Here is a 17,156-nt window from a genome sequence, read left to right on the forward strand (position 1 = left end):
TCAGAGTGACCATCGGGTTCTTGGGCACCTCCCTGACCAAGGCCCTTCTCCCCCGATTGCTCAGTTTGGCTGGGGTGGCCAGCTCTAGGAAGAGTCTGGGTGGTTCCAAACTTTTTCCATTTAAGAATGATGGAGGCCACTGTGTTCTTGGGTACCTTCAATGCTGCAGAAATTGTTTTGTACCCTTCCCCAGGTCTGTGTCTCGACACAATCCTGTCTCGGAGCCCTACGGACAATTCCTTCGACCTCATGGCTTGTTTTTGCTCTGACATGCACTGTCAACTGTGGGACCTTATATAGACAGGTGTGTGCCTTTCCAAATCATGTCCAATCAATTAAATATTTTATTTATTTATTTAATTTCACCTTTATTTAACCAGGTAGGCTAGTTGAGAACATGGAATAAACAAACATACAGTCAATAATACAGTATATACCACAGGTGGACTCCAATCAAGTTGTAGAAACATCTCAAGGATGATCAATGGAAACAGGATGCAACTGAGCTCAATTTCAAGTCCCATCGCCATATGTATTTTCATATGTGTTTTCGCTTTGTCATTATGGGGTATTGTGTGTAGATTGATGAGGGAAAAAAATATTTTAGAATAAGGCTGTAATGTAATAAAATGTGAAAAAAGTCAAGGGGCCTGAATACTTTCTGAATGCACTGTGTAGCCTTTTGTGTAATTCCTTGCTCTGATGAGTTTCTGATTGCCGCCATGGTGTGCTTCCTGTGTGTTTTTATGCCATGCATTTTACGCACCAGTGCATAATCTGTCTTTTACACAGGCAACCCTGATCGAGTATCCCTTTACGTACATTCTTTGTTTACATTCCTGTGCACGATTTTTCATGTCGCATTTATCTTTCATATTTCTCATGTTGCCTCTCTATACACTGATGTGATACTGGTGCAGGTGTTTTTCATAGTTTACTTGTCATGTGACATTTACCTGTCCCCACCTCTATTTCTAGAGACACGTCAGCTTCCGTCCACAACGCTGCCTGACAAGACTCTAGTAGTTAAAACGCGTTGCAGTTGTGCGTCCTGACGTACTCGGCCGACTGTTCCCATATGGATTATTTTGTAAATATATTATGTTAATAGTTCACTAACGTTTATTGCAATGTACCGGCTGCCTACTCGTCTTCTTTCTACAGAATAATATGAAATGCTCTGAGACCAGGTTGGCTCGTGATGTTCAATTGCAGGCGCAGACGCTCCGATTTCAATACAATTTGGAGTATAGCTGGCAAAATAACACACTGACTAAACAATGGACTAATTAGACAAATGAAAGCAGTACTTTTCAATGTGTGAGATAAGAGAGACAATGCGTGTGTCTCATGGGGAACGCGTGAGAGCAACATTTGAAGAAACAAGTGATGTGTTGTTTTTTCTTCAAATAATTTGTATGTTTTGTGTGAGTTCAGTATGAAGCACTTCATTTAATGCTACCATAAATCAAGTTTTGTCCTTCCCACAAAGGCTGTATTGAACCCCAATGGATCTGTTGAATAAAAACAAATGTAACTTCCTGATGGCGCCGACAGAGATGTTCGCTTCGCTTCAGGTCCTTAGGAAACTAGGCAGTTATTTGTTATTTTTTAAATGTATTATTTCTTACATTGTTTACAAGCATTTCGCTACACTCGCATTAACATCTGCTAACCACGTGTATGTGACCAATAAAATTGGATTGATTTGAACAATTAAAATCATCTAATTGTCATGATTTTGCTCCTCTGTTTACAACACCCTTATCTCGATAGTGTTACGTTTATTTTGCATATAAAAACTCAATATTAACGGCCCAGTGCAGTCAAGAATTAGATTTTCCCGTGCGTTATATATATTTTGACAATGAGGTTGGAATAACACTGTGAAATTGTGAAAATTATGATAATGCACTTTTTTAGTGTAAGAGCTGTTTGAAAAGACAGCCTGAAATGTCCGCCTGTTTTGGGGGCATGGAGTTTTGGCCTGCCTGGTAACGTCACCTGGCAGTAAATTAATTAATAAACAAATAAAAGTTACAAACCTCTCTGCCAATAACAACTAGTTTTCCCTACCCCACTCAGACCACTACCAGACAGCAACATTTTAGCTTGAGGAATTGCTCTTTGCTAGGAAGCTGTTTAATTTTGACAATTTTAATTGAAAATAATCACAATAAGGTACTAAATTGTTATCCAGAAATTATTTGATATTGAGATAAAAATTGCTGCATTGGACCTTTAAGTAAATACTGCAAGTGACCACAGGAAAGATGCTGTAAAGAGATACAGATTCAATCAAAACTACAGTTTCCCAATAAAATACATTAGTTAAAGATAGTATTTAAAAGGCTAAAAGAAATAGAATAGGCATCATTCTGTCTTTTGTACTCAATGGTACACATTGATGGGTACAACTGGGGTGTACTCATTAGTGCACACTGTAGCAAAACATTTTGCAACAAAAGTGTTTCTTATTGAACAAATGCAAGGTAGATCCCTCCCAGTTTCTGCCCATTTGCTTCCTAGTGAATACACCCCTGAGATCAACAGCACTGTACAGTGTGGACAAAGCCTGGATAGACTGTTGCATCCCATCACAACATAGTAGTAACTCATCATACATTTCATATGTCCTTCACAGGGGTGCAGCAAAAAGCATCAAATTCTTGTCCATAGAACAGATGCTATCACTTTGTCCATTTATTCAGTGTAAAGTCCCAGATGATATTCTTTAGTTATTATCAGACTGGATCTTAATTCAGAGATTTGAGCACCTACCACAGTACACATGCTCACTGCAACACGGTAGCGGAAACGACATTACAACACTGAAAGATACATGGTTCTGTACAAGTACTTTGAACAAAAGTTGATCATCTGAACTGAAGATATGTGTATATGAAATTGACTGTGACTACACTTTGGATAATCTCTCATGGCCGGGAAGTGAAAACGTACGCGAGAATTTTACTTCTGGGTAACTGAGATTACTCTTTGGAAGAAGAGCAGTCATTGTTGATTAAATTGATGATGATTATACAAAATGTGATACTGTGACTTGTACTCTGCACGAAGGAGAGTCACTGTTTAGATGGCCATCACCAATCTTAAGAAAATGTGTTCCATCAAAAAGTTAGAGGATGTCTGCTGTCTATTTCATCTGAAGCACAGAGCCTTCAAATTCAAGGACTTGAAGCTCTTGTCCTTTCAACCACAGTTCTTCTCCCAATTCCTTCATGGCTCCTTCATAATGTAGATGTACAGTGTTGACAGAAAGTGCTTGCAGGATTCGGCAACTGGAGACAGCCAATGGGTCTGAGGAACGGCATCTAACTTCACCACACATTTCTTAATGTCGGTCTGGAAAAAGACAAAAAGGTCATATTGGAAATGTCACAGTTAGAAACTTTCAGGACACACTTGTCTCACATATCATTATTTCCTAAATTCCTTGTGTCCTCTAGCCTTTCTTCCTTCTCAAAACACATTGGAGGAGAAGGTCAGAGGGAAGGAACATTTTTTTTTGAGAAGGAGTATGTAAGGAATCAATGTTCCTTCAATTGAGAAGAAAACAAAAATTGTTAGTTATGTGTTGCCCATGTGCTTCCCCTGAGAACCACTAGAGGGCAGCATAGGGAAACTACTCATATCAGTGTCCTTCAAAAAAACGACATGGGCAGAGAGGAAGAGACGAAGCGAGAGGTTTCACTCTCTCCAAACTGTACAAAATTAGCCCTATGGGCTTATGGGCTAATTTTGGACCTAAACTTGTCCCCTGCCTTCCCACATTTGGGACAACGACACCCATTTTTAGGCGGAGACATGAGCATCTCGTCATTATATACAGATCTCTGATGGAGGGGAGGACACTAGCTGTTGCCATTGGCGTCGGCTAATGGGGATCCTAATAAGTCAAATCAAAATCCAGAATGCGGATTTAATAATCTTCCTTTTACTTAAGCCACAACTATGTGGTAGTTACAAAACAACAAAAAACTGTCCCTTGGTCAGCAACAACAGTTCAGCAACAACAACACTCACCCATCCTCCACGTTTCTTCAGCCAAGGGGCCAGGTTCTTGCGGACAAACTGACCCAGACTGTCCACTATGGTTTGGACCGTAGCAGGCTGGTTCTGACGTACACAGTCCACCGCCAGAGCGCCAGCCACGGCATACATAGATACTACCTTACCCCATGTGATGCCTGTGGACAGGAGAGAGAGAATCACAGATTAGTTGGCTGATTGTGATGTAGTGGATCTTGATGCTTCATACTTTTTATTGCAATACTAAGGCATTAATGAAAAGTACTTAGCTAATATCAAAACAGTAGACTCCTAATAAGTGTGCATTGTAGTTAACCAGTCCCAATTCAAAAACATTATTTGTGACTCGTTTCACTACTTCACAGGAGAGGCATTTGAACATAAACATGCGTTTTTCGGCAGAAATGCCTTCTGGAACATGTGAACTTCATGTGACTTAATAACAAACTTGTATGCCATCTGTAAATACGAAACAAATTGTTAAATTGCGAGTGTAGTTGGTTTAGCTATGGAAAAAGACAGGAACTGTCACGTCCTGACCAGCAGAGGGAGTAATTGTATTAGTATTTGGTCAGGACGTGGCAGAAGGGTATTTGTTTTGTATGGTTTGGGGTGGTGGTTTGTTTAGTAGGGTATTTGATTTATGTATTCCGGGGGGTTTTGGGTTATGTTCTATGTTTGTATTTCTATGTTCTTTCTAGTTCTTTGTATTTCTATGTCTAGGTTTGGGTGTTGGACTCTCAATTGGAGGCAGGCGTTTTTAGTTGCCTCTGATTGAGAGTCCTATATATAGGTATGTGTTTTGTTTTGTAGTTTGTGGGAGATTGTTCCATGTATAGCTTATGGCCTTACAGGACTGTTTATTTGTCGTTGTGTTTCTTTTGGTGTACGTGTTTATTTTGTTTTTTCCTTCTTTCCTTAATAAAAGAAGATGAGTGCACATATTCCTGCTGCGTTTTGGTCCACTTTATCCAATGACAACCATTACAGGAACCTTCCCGCTAGCCATGATTGGCTTAGATAATGGATTGGCTGGACATGCCGAGAGATGAGTTCAGATTGGTCTGCCGTGTACATTGCATTCGGAAAGTATTCAGACCCCTTGACTTTTTCCACATTTTGTTATGTTACAGCCATATTGAAAAATGCATTAAATAGTTTTAGAAATAGAGGTGGGAACAGGTAAATGTCACATGACAAGTAAATAAATATATAAACACATCTACAACATTATCACATCAGTGTATAGAGGCAACATGTGAAATAATATGAAAAATAAATGCAACATGAAAAATAGTGCACAGGAATGTATACAAAGAATATGCGTAAAGGGATACTCTATCAGAGTTGTATGCGTAAAAGACAGATTATGTACTGGTGCGTAAAATACATGGTATAAATAAAACACACAGGAATCACACCATGGCGGCAATCAGAAACTCATCAGAGCAAGGAATTACACAAAAGGCTACACAGTGCATTCGGAAAGTATTCAGACCCCTTGACTTTTTTCACATTTTGCTACGTTACAGCCTTATTCTAAAAAATATTTTTTTATTCTCATCAATCTACACACAATACCCCATAATGACAAAGCGAAAACAGGTTTTTAGAATAATTGGCTAATAAATAAAAATAAATAAAAACAGGTATATCTTATTTACATAAGTATTCAGACCCTTTGCTATGAGACTCGAAATTGAGCTCAGGTGCATCCTGTTTCCATTGATCATCCTTGAGATGTTTTTACACCTTGGAGTCCACCTGTGGTAAATTCAATGGATTGGTCATGATTTGAAAAGGCACACACCTGTCTGTCTATATAAGGTCTCACAGTTGACAGTGCATGTCAGAGCGAAAACCAAGCCGTGAGGTTTAATGAATTGTCCGTAGAGGTCTGAGACAGGATTGTGGCGAGGTGAGATTTTTTTTTAACGATATCGCAAAGAACTGCAAAAGTGTTGCTCTCAACTTTCTGGAGGGTTGAGTTTTGAAATCAGTGGAATGCCCGGTGGAAGCAGAGTATGATAGCTAAGGAGATGGAGAAAATTCTTGCGTTTGATTGCAAATATGCGGAGGTAGACGAAAAGAGAACACACAGAAGGCTGTTGTAGACATCTTCAAACTAAGGGCAACTATGGCATCCATAACAGTGAGAAGCGTTCATTCATGTATACGGGTAAGAGAGTCAAGCTAGCTACATTTTCAGATATGTTTCTAATTTTGTCAGAAAGTCGCTTTCATTGCAAGTTAACTTATACTGTTAGCTAGCTAGCTAATGTTAGCTGGCTGGCTCGCTAGCTAACATTACGTGTATGATCTATGTAGTAATATTATTTTTATTTCAGAACCATTTGCATTGCTAGTTATAACCTAATGTTAGCTAGCTAGCTAACATTGAACCTAGTTGTGTTAGCTACCTGCAGATTCATGCAGGGTAGTAATATTATATTGGGAATATGGTTCATTGTTTAGCTAGCTAGCTACATGTCTAAACAAAAGACTCCACTATGCAAGTAACCATTTCACTGTACCGTTTTACACCTTTTGTATCCTGTGCATGTGACAAATAAACTTTGATTTTATTTGATATAGTGTGTGTTTACCAGAGACTAATGTGAAGAACAACATGACCTGCATCAAAGTCAAATTAGGATATAACGTTAGGCCAACGAGACAGTGTCCAAGTTCTAAAATTCTCCAGTAGTAAGCCGTTTTCTGTAATTACCTGTTTATCTTTCAAAGCAGAATTACTCTCCCATTGTTCCTCTAGTGTATAATAACATTTTATAGTTCTGGAGTCTCTACTTTTATCCAATGTAAAAAACATCATTTCAAATGTTACTATATAAAACTTAATTGAGCCGATCGGTCACATTTGCTTACAGGTAACTGCCAAAATAAAGGAAACACTTGAGTAAAAGAGGGATACAAAGTACATTGAAAGCAGGTGCTTCCACACACGTGTTGTTCCTGAGTTAATTAAGCAATTAACATCCCATCTTGCTTAGGGTCATGTACAAAAATACCCAGTTGCCCATTAAGTGATCTCAGTGACTTTGAAATAAGAGTCTCAAAAGGAGCATGGGGGGTTTAAACACTTTAAAAGTGTGTGTGTGTGTGTGTGTGTGTGTGTGTGTGTGTGTGTGTGTGTGTGTGTGTGTGTGTGTGTGTGTGTGTGTGTGAGAGAGAGAGAGAGAGAGAGAGAGAGAGAGAGAGAGACCAGATCTCAACCCAAATGAACACTTGTGGGAGATTCTGGAGTGGCACCTGGGACAGGGTTTGCCACCACCATCAACAAAATCACCAAATTATAGAATTTCTTGTGGAAGAATGGTGTTGCATTCCCCGAATAGAATTCCCGACACTGGTAGAATCTATGCCAAGACGCATTGAAGCTGTTCTGGCAGCCAGACGCCCAATTAAAGTAACTGCCCAGTGTTTCCAGATTTCTATGAAATACAAGTGAAATCGTTTTCTCTCCAGAAAATGGTAACGAAGTATGTTAAAAAGCAGCTTTTCTGTGTTGGAATGGTGTGTGCGTACCCCAACAACAGAATGGTGTGGGTGTAATCACGTAAGTAGACCATTGATTGGACAGCGTATCCTCCTCTACATGGCTGATTGGCCAGCTCATCCTCCTCATGAAGATGAAATCATGTTCTATGAGGACAGAGCAAGCATTTTTTAAATGGTTGGTTTGAGATACATGTTTGAGGCGTTCTTTTTAATTGTTTTATCTCCAATTTATGCTTTGACCACAAATACAAGTATAGAACGAGTCAACAACATTATTTGGTATGAGTTAACAGAATATGACGTTTAAAAAGTGAGACTTGCACTGGGCAGTTACTTTAAGATATTATGTTTGTGTTTCCTTTAGTTTGGCAGTTACCTATATCTACATGCTCCAGTTTAGTGCACATATGCAGTCCCAAGACACTGCATACTTCAGAAGTCTACTGTACAGTATAGCCAGTAGAGAGAAAGAGCAAGTGATGGTTGCGATCGCATCAGAGCTTCACATCAAAGAGGAGTTCATTTGTTTCCTATTAAAGCCGTTCGGGTGTCAGCCTTGTAATGGCTGTGATGCAACAGCAAGGCTAATGGCATTAGCCTCCTTTAAACCGTTTTGTTCGCCTGAACTGACTGACCTTTGGCTTGGCTCTATAGACTTCAAGGAAGGTTTAAATAAGGTAACTCCCTCTGGGACAGGACTGTACTCACAATGTCTAACTCCCTACAGAGATCTGACCCTGATGTGAGACAACACAGCCCAGAATAGAGAGAAGATTGTCTGGGTATAAGAAGAAGATGGAGGGAAGGGAGAGGACTGGAAGAGCGAGAAATGGGGCACGTTGGGGAAGCAAGCTTGGTTGGTGCACTTGGCAGGAAGTGTAAAAGAGAAAGCTGCTCTTTCAATGCATATGTCCATTAATATGTTATTAACATATTATATGGGTCATAAAAATAGAAAATTTCCTCACTACACACATATGTTTCTGCATCTCACCGGTAGAAAAACAGGCCATCTACATTTCCTGGTTGTAAGCTAACCACAATATCCAGAATTTATAGCGATTTCAGGATGCCTTCAAGGGTGGGAACACAATTGGACAAGGAAGTATGGCTCCCGTCAGGCTGTAGTCTTTACAAAGCCAGGGAAAACGAGTCACCCTAGATATCCTTCAATGTCCTGGCAGATAGGAGCGTCGTTAAGTCCAATGGCTCTACTGAACAAGGACAACCATATCTACTCATCCTAGTGTGATCGTGCAATCGGCGAAACACAACGGCCACAATAATTGCTACAAAACATGACTCCATTTATTTGTTAGATCAGACAGCAGGCTCAATCAAACGATTGGTTCAACTCTCCCGGCACAATTCTTTTTAAATACCACTCTAGGGCATCATTATGTCTGAAACACCTCTCATCAATCAGAATTATGTAGAGGGACTGGAAAAACACCCCACATAGTGTCTAGCGGCGAAAAGTGTAGCCAAAGTACTTCCTCATCAAATGTAGAAACCAATTATGTCACATAATGGTGTATATCTGGAAGTTGGAACCCTCCATTTCAAGAGTTTTTGAACCACAATTCATGATCAAACCTGTGATTATGATTCATTACGGTCCGTTTTTCTCAGTGTAGCATTTGATTGACATAACATCATTATTCTCTATTGCAATCATCACACGTAAAGACTCTTGCTTATCTTTCCAGTCCGATAAATATACAGCTGTTGAACCCCACATCCCTTAAAGGCCAACGTTGCCTGGGTCAGTGGTTTGTTTTTCTCTCTGTAGGAATCCCACGGTGTTCCAAAAATGCCCCTGGTGACGTCAAAACAGTCACAGTTCAGCCAAAATGTTAGCTCGAAAAATGCTTGAAATTGAGGCTATTTTTATCTTTCCAGACATAGAGCCAAGTTTGAGAGACGTATTATTCATGCGGTCCAGGGGACTCATACTGTGCTGTAGCAGTAATTCATGTGTGACATTGAATAACTCTTTTTATCGTTAATCATGCCAGAGTGGCAAGTCCCCGAAGCAGAAACTGTGTGTACTAGTAAACAGACAAAGATGTCCAGTGAGATGCATTCACACAGCAGAGACTGTATGTACCAGTGACGGAATAGAACAGTTGTTCCAGACACCCAATGTTCTCGTGTGTTTCAAAGTTACGTCAAAGTAAACGGACAAAGAGAAGACATGGGTATGTGTTTTTTGGTACATGTTCCGAATTTTGTCATGGACTGTCAGATGATAGTGTCAAATGATAACCCAATTCTGCCTTTTAAGGAGTGCGTCATCTCATATTTATGGCAAATGATGCTATTGTGTGAAACATGTATCACAAAAACAATGTTTAACAAAGTGTTTCAAGAAGCAATAGTTTCAAATAACCAGGCATCTTGTAGCCATGTCCCAAAACACACATTCCTCAAAGCTCATGTAGGATTGCTTTTACCCCCTCTAAGCACAAACGCATAGGGTTTAACATCAACTTAAGATCTGTTCCCAAACCTTGGGACTATAGAGTTAATCATGCATGTCAGTGGGAAAACGTGGGTAAATTCTGTTACGTGTGCAGATTCTTAAAGGGCTTACGCAACATCAACCTCCTAAATCCCCACATTTGCTACCCCTCCCCTTGCAGCTGTTCACCTGCAGAAAAGATCTCTGTTGCCACGGCAACAAAGGCATCAGACACCGTGGTCTCCATGGCCACTGAGATGTTGAGCTGTCTCGCCACGTTCCGGTAGACACTCGGCCGCATGCACTCCAGCTCATCACCTAGGAAAACCAGGAAGGACCACAAGGCTGAACAATTAGAAACAGGGTAGCACTGAGAAAGAACAGGTCTATCCACCCAATTAATAACTTAATGACAAAGTAACTTAATGACAAAGTGACTTCATTGAAACAATCATTGAAGCACAGGGGCATTAGGAAAACCAGACTGGTCAGAGAAACTGTCATAGGTCAGTTGTTCCAAAACTTTTGGGCTCTGTGTCCAAGCTTTTAGAGATTTGTTGTAATAATCGTAGTAAACAGATTCCTTGTCTCGGCCATAACCCAACCCAAGCTGAACAAATCAGCCAAAGCCCATAACCCACCAGTGTCCAGACAGGTCCTGCACCACCCTTTGGTAAACGTAGATGACCACATTACCTCGCTGTTTACATTGCTCTTCAAATCTTGCATGTCGGCCTGCCTCACCTGCCTTGGTTAGCCTACTAAACTGAACAATGCCGTAGCTTGAATGCCCTCACCTCGGATTGTCAGACACTTTTGATACCTATCTCAGTCATGCACGTCAGTCCGCTGCCTGTCCTTTAACCTCAAGGAAGAAGCAATATACATGTGGAGGACAAAACCAGTGCAGTGTGTCCAATCTGTTCAGGGACCATAGGGAATGTCAAGGGAAACACAGCTCCTAAGCACTGACCTATACTGTAAAATGCTAGATTTGAAGACAAGTTGTGCACATGCATTCAAGCAGGATTTTTTTTGTTGGTACATTAAGTTTCACATGTAACAGTTTGCAGCAGGTTCTTACCGAGACAGAGAAGCACAGCAGACACCTCACAAAGCGTTGAGTCCACCTGAGTTTTGGACGAGCCCAGCCCGTAGATGTTGAGCCTAGAGTGTATGTAGTCCCTACACAGTGCCTTGGACTGGGACACCAGTTCTTTGTCGGACGGGGAATGGTCAAAGGCTTCCATCACCCCGGCTGCAAACACAGAGGAGCGACGAATCACCTCCATCTCCAAAGCAGGATTCTGATCAGGGAAAACCTGATCACTTCGGTGTATCAGTGCCTGAGTGGTTCTTCTCAGCTGGAGCCACTACAATGAACTAAATCTCCAATCTGTTGAGAAAGTCAAATGTTTTGTATTTATCAAAATAAAGATTTTTGTGAATTTATGAAACAATAGAAATGGGTAAAAATGCATGATTTAATATCATACACCACTTTCTTATGTAACTTCAAGTAGGTTGAATGATTCATAAACTTGCCGAAGCCCAAATGTAGACACCTTTATAAATTATTTATTTTATTAATAAGACGTGTTCTGAGGGCATTCCATAACAACAACTTGCGAGATAAGTCATGGTCCAATGACTGTACCAGTTAGCCCATATTGCGAGGCTGATTAGCTAGACAAACAGGTGTGAAACACAGACAGGTGTGCACTCAAAGTGAGAACACAACATGGAATCCATGTTTGGTTTTCATTTGGGGGATGGGGGTAGCATCTAAAACCTGGATTTAAAGTAACTGTCCAGTGAAAATCTCACTTAAAAGTGAATATTCTGTTAACTCATACCCAAATAATGTTGTTGACTCATCCTATAGGCTACTCATATGTGGCCAAAGTTCAAAAACCTCACCTCTAACTTGTATCTCAGACATACATTCATACAGTTTCTTGACTGTGTCCAGCTCGCGAATAATCACCTAAATGAAATCTAGACATTCAGGTAGCATCGAGAATTGCAAAAACAATGGAGAGAGGACTACATTTTTTTGCAAATTTAAACAGCAAGGAAATATAACCAATTTTCAGTGAGGCTCGTTGAAGACCAAATGCAGCCCCCTTGGCAAAATGAGTTTGGCACCCCTGGCCAAGCCCATTATTGGACTAAAGGACTTTACTTGTTTTGTTTAAAGGGCGAATTACATCTGAAAGCCAAAACAGACAAATTCTCCATCTAAACTAGAATCCATTACAAATTGCAGTATGGTTCCAGAAAGATAATCCCTCTACTTTCATATCACATCAAAATAATTACACAAATGCAAAATACACACTTACTGTGTACACTGCTTAAACCGGTTTTATAACACAGTTGCAGCTTACAGTATTTTTCAGTGACAAAACGTTTGTGGCATCTGTCTTCCGTTCACACATGTTTGGAGACCGATATCTAATTAGCACAGGTAGTCCATTCTGTCTTCCATAAACAAGCGCTGTAACGTTTGGATATGGCCATGTTTGAACCCTATAAAGGTATGTGTCAATTTAACCTTGTATTTTGAAAATGATGTATTGCTGATATGGAATTAAGGTCCTTATTCTTCCAAAACCGTACCAAAAGCGATTTATGTTCATGTTCAGACCAAGCGTTGCAGCTCTTTTCACAAAACTCCCCCCCCCCCTTCAGAAAACGCTTTCATCCAAAGAATCTTATTTAAAGGAACTGAGAGTCATGATCAAGGGCTACCCCAGGGCATGAGACAATATTATTGGTATAGGCAGGCCTACGATTATTTAATATCCATACGTGTATAAGAAACGTATCCATGTGTTACAAGCTGTATTTAACCGCACAATTAGCGTAGAGCATTTCCCATCATTTATTTTACTACGAAAATATACCAATTTATGTAGGCCGTTAAATATATATGCATCGCTTAGAATTACGGTGAAATAGCATTTTCTTCTTCATTACTCATTCATTCTCAATCACACCTATTAACCTGGGTATTATAAGTAGCCTATGTTTAAAGAGGATATAGAGAACTCACCTGACACCTGCTTAAAGACACGCATCACAGGGAATTCAACGATGACATTTTGATTGGATTCAAATCATTCCTCAGGTGCCAAGCTAAGACAAGTCCTCTCGGATGCGATGTTCAAATTATAATTCCTGTCTGCATACCGTCACAATCTAATCAAACAACCCCATCTCAACGGGAAAATAATTTAGGGAATTCCTTGTCTTGCACGCGCAACCTTTTACAATTAAAACCTAACGCTTTGGCAAACTGAAAATAAGCCCCGTGAATAAATGAAGCTACTAGCCCGTACAGACCAAATTCATAGAACAAGTTTCAGATTAACAAGCTCTTCAGTTTCCTTCCTTCTGTGGCAAACGATTTGATTTGTGCGGAGGAGACGGGAAGCGCAGAGTGCGTATTTTGACGCACTCTGCGCAGCGCAGCGGTCCTTGGCCACAGTCATAAACTTTTTTAACGGAGCATGTATTTTTGTCTCCTTTAACATAATAACCATGAATATTAATTAATATTCTTATAATTAGTTGGATCATATGTCTTGGTTATCTGAATGAAACTCATTCTAAATTGTATTTAAATAAAGGTGAAAACTAGCCTACATAAAACAAATAGGCTAGCCTGCAACTCTATAAAATAATGATCTCATAGGCTTACTAGGTATAATCAATTTATATGGGTATTGATTGAACACCAATAGCACTGTTACCATTGTTTAGTTTACCTATACAGGAAGAACACCATGTATTATCGCTATATTTAACTCATCCCAAAGACAAAGGGGCCAGGAGTGGCACACCTTTAATCCCAATGGGTTAAAAGGATTAGAAATAGAAACCACCTCCTTAGTCCTTAACACGCAAACATGCTCTCCACATTCCAAATGTAGGCTATAACAATAAACAGTGTTGGGGAAGCTACTATGAACATGTACTTTACCAAGCTATACCAATTACTTCTTACTGGAAGAAGTGAAGATACATTAAAGCTACACTTAAGAAAAATATAGTTTACTTGTAAAAGTAGTTCATTGCGTCAAAACTACTTAGCGAAAAAGTATCATATCTAAATCTAGAATGTCAGACTACAAATTACAAGAACGGATCATTTTGGAGTCAGATGTTAACAGAGTGTGTCATTTCGCCTATTAAACACAAAAACTACGTTTCAAGTGAGAAATAGGCAGGTCTGATGGTAAAAAAGGGAAAAAGTTATTGCCTACTTCACCCATATTTAATTTTCTTTCTGCCAAAATAGTGTGTTGTTCCAGTAGTTAGCTACACCTCTACATGGCAAAAATGTTATTAACTACTGAAAACACTACAGAGATTTAAATTTAGTTCAATTACCACCAAGTTACTGCAAAATGTAGGTAGATTACTAGTTGAACTATATGTAGTGCACTACTCCCCAACAATGACAATAAAACATGACTTTATTACTTAAGATTAATCAATTGATTTACATAAGGGTAAGGATTTCATTTGGAAAGGTATGGGTGGTGGGGTTCAGTAATGTAATATGTAGTATTTCAAAGGTACTACATAAATACTAGTCAAACATGAGTCCAAACCACTTCCTTCAATGGAAATAGATGAACAGCTTCTATGTGTGCGTGTGTGTGTGTGTGTGTGTGTGTGTGTGTGTGTGTGTGTGTGTGTGTGTGTGTGTGTGTGTGTGTGTGTGTGTGTGTGTGTGTGTGTGTGTGTGTGTGTGTGTGTGTCTCTGCTTTTCAGTCTCATAAAAAGCCGATTGTTGGAAATCCCTCCAGGTCATCTCTGTCAACATGCCCTGTGCCTGGTACAGGGAAAACACTTTGGCTAGCCAGTAGATACATTTTCCTGCCACTCCAGGAAAGCTGATATTTATGTCTGGGCTGTTGGGGCCCTGTTTCAGTGGCTGGTGGCAAAACCTGCTCAGACAGCCTGAGGGATGCTGCTCTGAGGATTTTCTCTTTCCTCTTTCCTCTGTTTGCGCCTTCTTCACTGCCCCCTTTTTACTGCGGATCTCTTTCACCATCCTCTCGACTGCAACCTGTGGCAGAGGGGCATCCTGGGGAGGATGCGCCGCTGGTGAGTTTACTGGAGCAGGTGCCTGGGGTGTGACTGGGACAGTGACCGTTTCACTCTCTGCAGTAAGACGCTGCCACCGCTCCTGTGTGTCCAGGAGATTCCCTGGGCTGGTGTTAAGAGCAGAGCTGATGTTCTTATACTTGGCCAGATGTTTCACATGCCTGGAGATATGCTGCCTTGCGGTAGGGTGCAGGAGGCTGTTTGGGTCAGCGCATGTACTATGCACTCGGGCAGCATAATCCCCATCCACCTGCTTCAGGATTCATGTCTTTCTCACCATGGTGCTTGGCCAGGACCCCATTCATGGCTGCTCTCATGGGCTCTTTCCATCGACAGTGGTCCAAGACAAAACGTGACCTCCTGTCTTGATGGGCCTTGTGCAGGCAACATGGTAAGAAGCTGACTGGGGCATTGGTGGTGTTACTAGCAGAGGTGTGCTTGGCAGATCTGAATGAGAGGTACAATACTCTTTTAATAACAAAGCGTTGACTATACACAAACCTAAACCGTGTGTGTGTGTGTGTGTTTGTGTGTGGAAATGAACCCTAATGACATTCCTGAATAGTGTACCATCTAAATAGCTGTGAAATATATTTTCATTAACAAAATATACCGTTTTTACAGCTGTTGGTCCACCAGCTTCAAACAGTGTTTTTGGCCCATCAGGTTCAAACAGTGGTTTTGGTCCACCAGCTTCAAAAACAATATTTTTGGTTATTGAAAATCTATTTCACAGCAATTTAGACAGTACAATGATTCCATACACTATTCAGTACATTTTACATTTTAGTCATTTAGCAGACACTCTTATCCAGAGCGACTTACAGTAGTGAATACACACATTTCATTTTTTAATTTCATGCATTTAAAAAAAAAAAAAATTGTACTGGCCCCCCGTGGGAATCAAACCCATAACCCTGGCGTTCACACACCATGCTCTACCAACTGAGCCACAGTGCTTGTCGTCTCACGTAAACTGAAATTGAGCAAATAGTGTAGAATTTTTGCAACCATGAAATGACAGAGCGATTTCCACTAGATAACAGAGATACTTTTTTTATTACATGTTTTACATTTATATTATTTCTCAACAGTAGATTCCTTCATTGGTTTTCTTTGCATTTGATTTTTCTCCCTTCACTTTGGTCTGCTTTTATTATTCTTATTTATTTTATTATATTTCTATTGTTTTTCTATTTTCTTTGTCTCTGCGTTGTTGGGAAGGGCCCATATGTAAGCGTTTCACTGTTAGTGTAACGGTCGTCGTACGTAGTGGACCAAGGCGCAGCGGGTTGAGTGCTGATAATGACTTTTATTGAACACAAACAAAACAAAATAACGATCGACCGAACAGGCTTGCAGGCTAAACCACACAGCTATGCAAACAACAACTTCCCACAAAGGGACAGGTGAAAACAGGCTACCTAAGTATGACTCTCAATCAGCAACAACGATGTACAGCTGTTCCTGATTGAGAGCCATACCAGGCCAACACAAAGAAATACACAACATAGATAGAACATAGAAATACGAAATATAGAACATAACCCAAAAACCCCGGAATACTCAAACCAAACACCCCTCTAAATAAACACATATACTAACACACCCCAAACCACATATAACAAATACCCCCCTGCCACGTCCTGACCAAACTATAATAACAAATAACCCCTTTACTGGTCAGAACGTGACAGTTAGTCGACACCTGTTGTTTACAAAGCATGTGATGAATACAATTTGATTTGATTCTGAGATGGAACAAAGGAATGAGTAGTGTTCATGAAAAAAAAAGTTTCAATTTTGGGTGTGCCCATGTTGCTGGGGATCAGAAGTAACTGGTGCGAGAGAGACAGGTTGAGGTTGCCAAGTTCAGAGTAGAACAGAAGGTATCATATGCTGAGGCAGTGAAGAGAGTAGAGGATGATGGTTCAAGGGTGGTTAGTAGGCCTAGGCCATACAGAGTGATAGGAATTTGTGCTTCAATAAGGTTGGTTTCTTA

At 40.2% G+C, this 17,156-nt stretch overlaps 1 protein-coding gene across 1 annotated transcript; it reads right to left on the reverse strand.

Annotated features, from left to right (window-relative positions):
* Positions 1-607: 607 nt before the first annotated feature.
* LOC106568812 (bcl-2-related ovarian killer protein homolog A) lies at positions 608-13,463 on the reverse strand. The gene is made up of 5 exons (XM_014139481.2): positions 13,092-13,463; positions 11,118-11,429; positions 10,223-10,351; positions 4,045-4,208; positions 608-3,363 (listed from the first exon to the last, which is right to left on the reverse strand). The coding sequence occupies exons 2-5, from the start codon at positions 11,323-11,325 to the stop codon at positions 3,238-3,240; spliced, it is 627 nt and encodes a 208-aa protein (XP_013994956.1). The 5' UTR covers positions 11,326-11,429; positions 13,092-13,463; the 3' UTR covers positions 608-3,237.
* Between the last annotated feature and the right edge of the window lie 3,693 nt (positions 13,464-17,156).

This window comes from Salmo salar, chromosome ssa14, assembly GCF_905237065.1.
Source record: "Salmo salar chromosome ssa14, Ssal_v3.1, whole genome shotgun sequence".
Classification (NCBI taxonomy): domain Eukaryota; kingdom Metazoa; phylum Chordata; class Actinopteri; order Salmoniformes; family Salmonidae; genus Salmo; species Salmo salar.

Bases quoted from the DNA above. Each gene is read 5' to 3' on its own strand.
- LOC106568812 (XM_014139481.2), bottom strand. From the start codon at position 11,325: ATGGAGGTGATTCGTCGCTCCTCTGTGTTTGCAGCCGGGGTGATGGAA. The intron at 10,352-11,117 runs GTAAGAACCTGC...TGGTTTTCCTAG, and splicing joins TGCTGTGCTTCTCTGTCTCG to GTGATGAGCTGGAGTGCATG. The intron at 4,209-10,222 runs GTGAACAGCTGC...TCCTGTCCACAG, and splicing joins AACAGAGATCTTTTCTGCAG to GCATCACATGGGGTAAGGTA.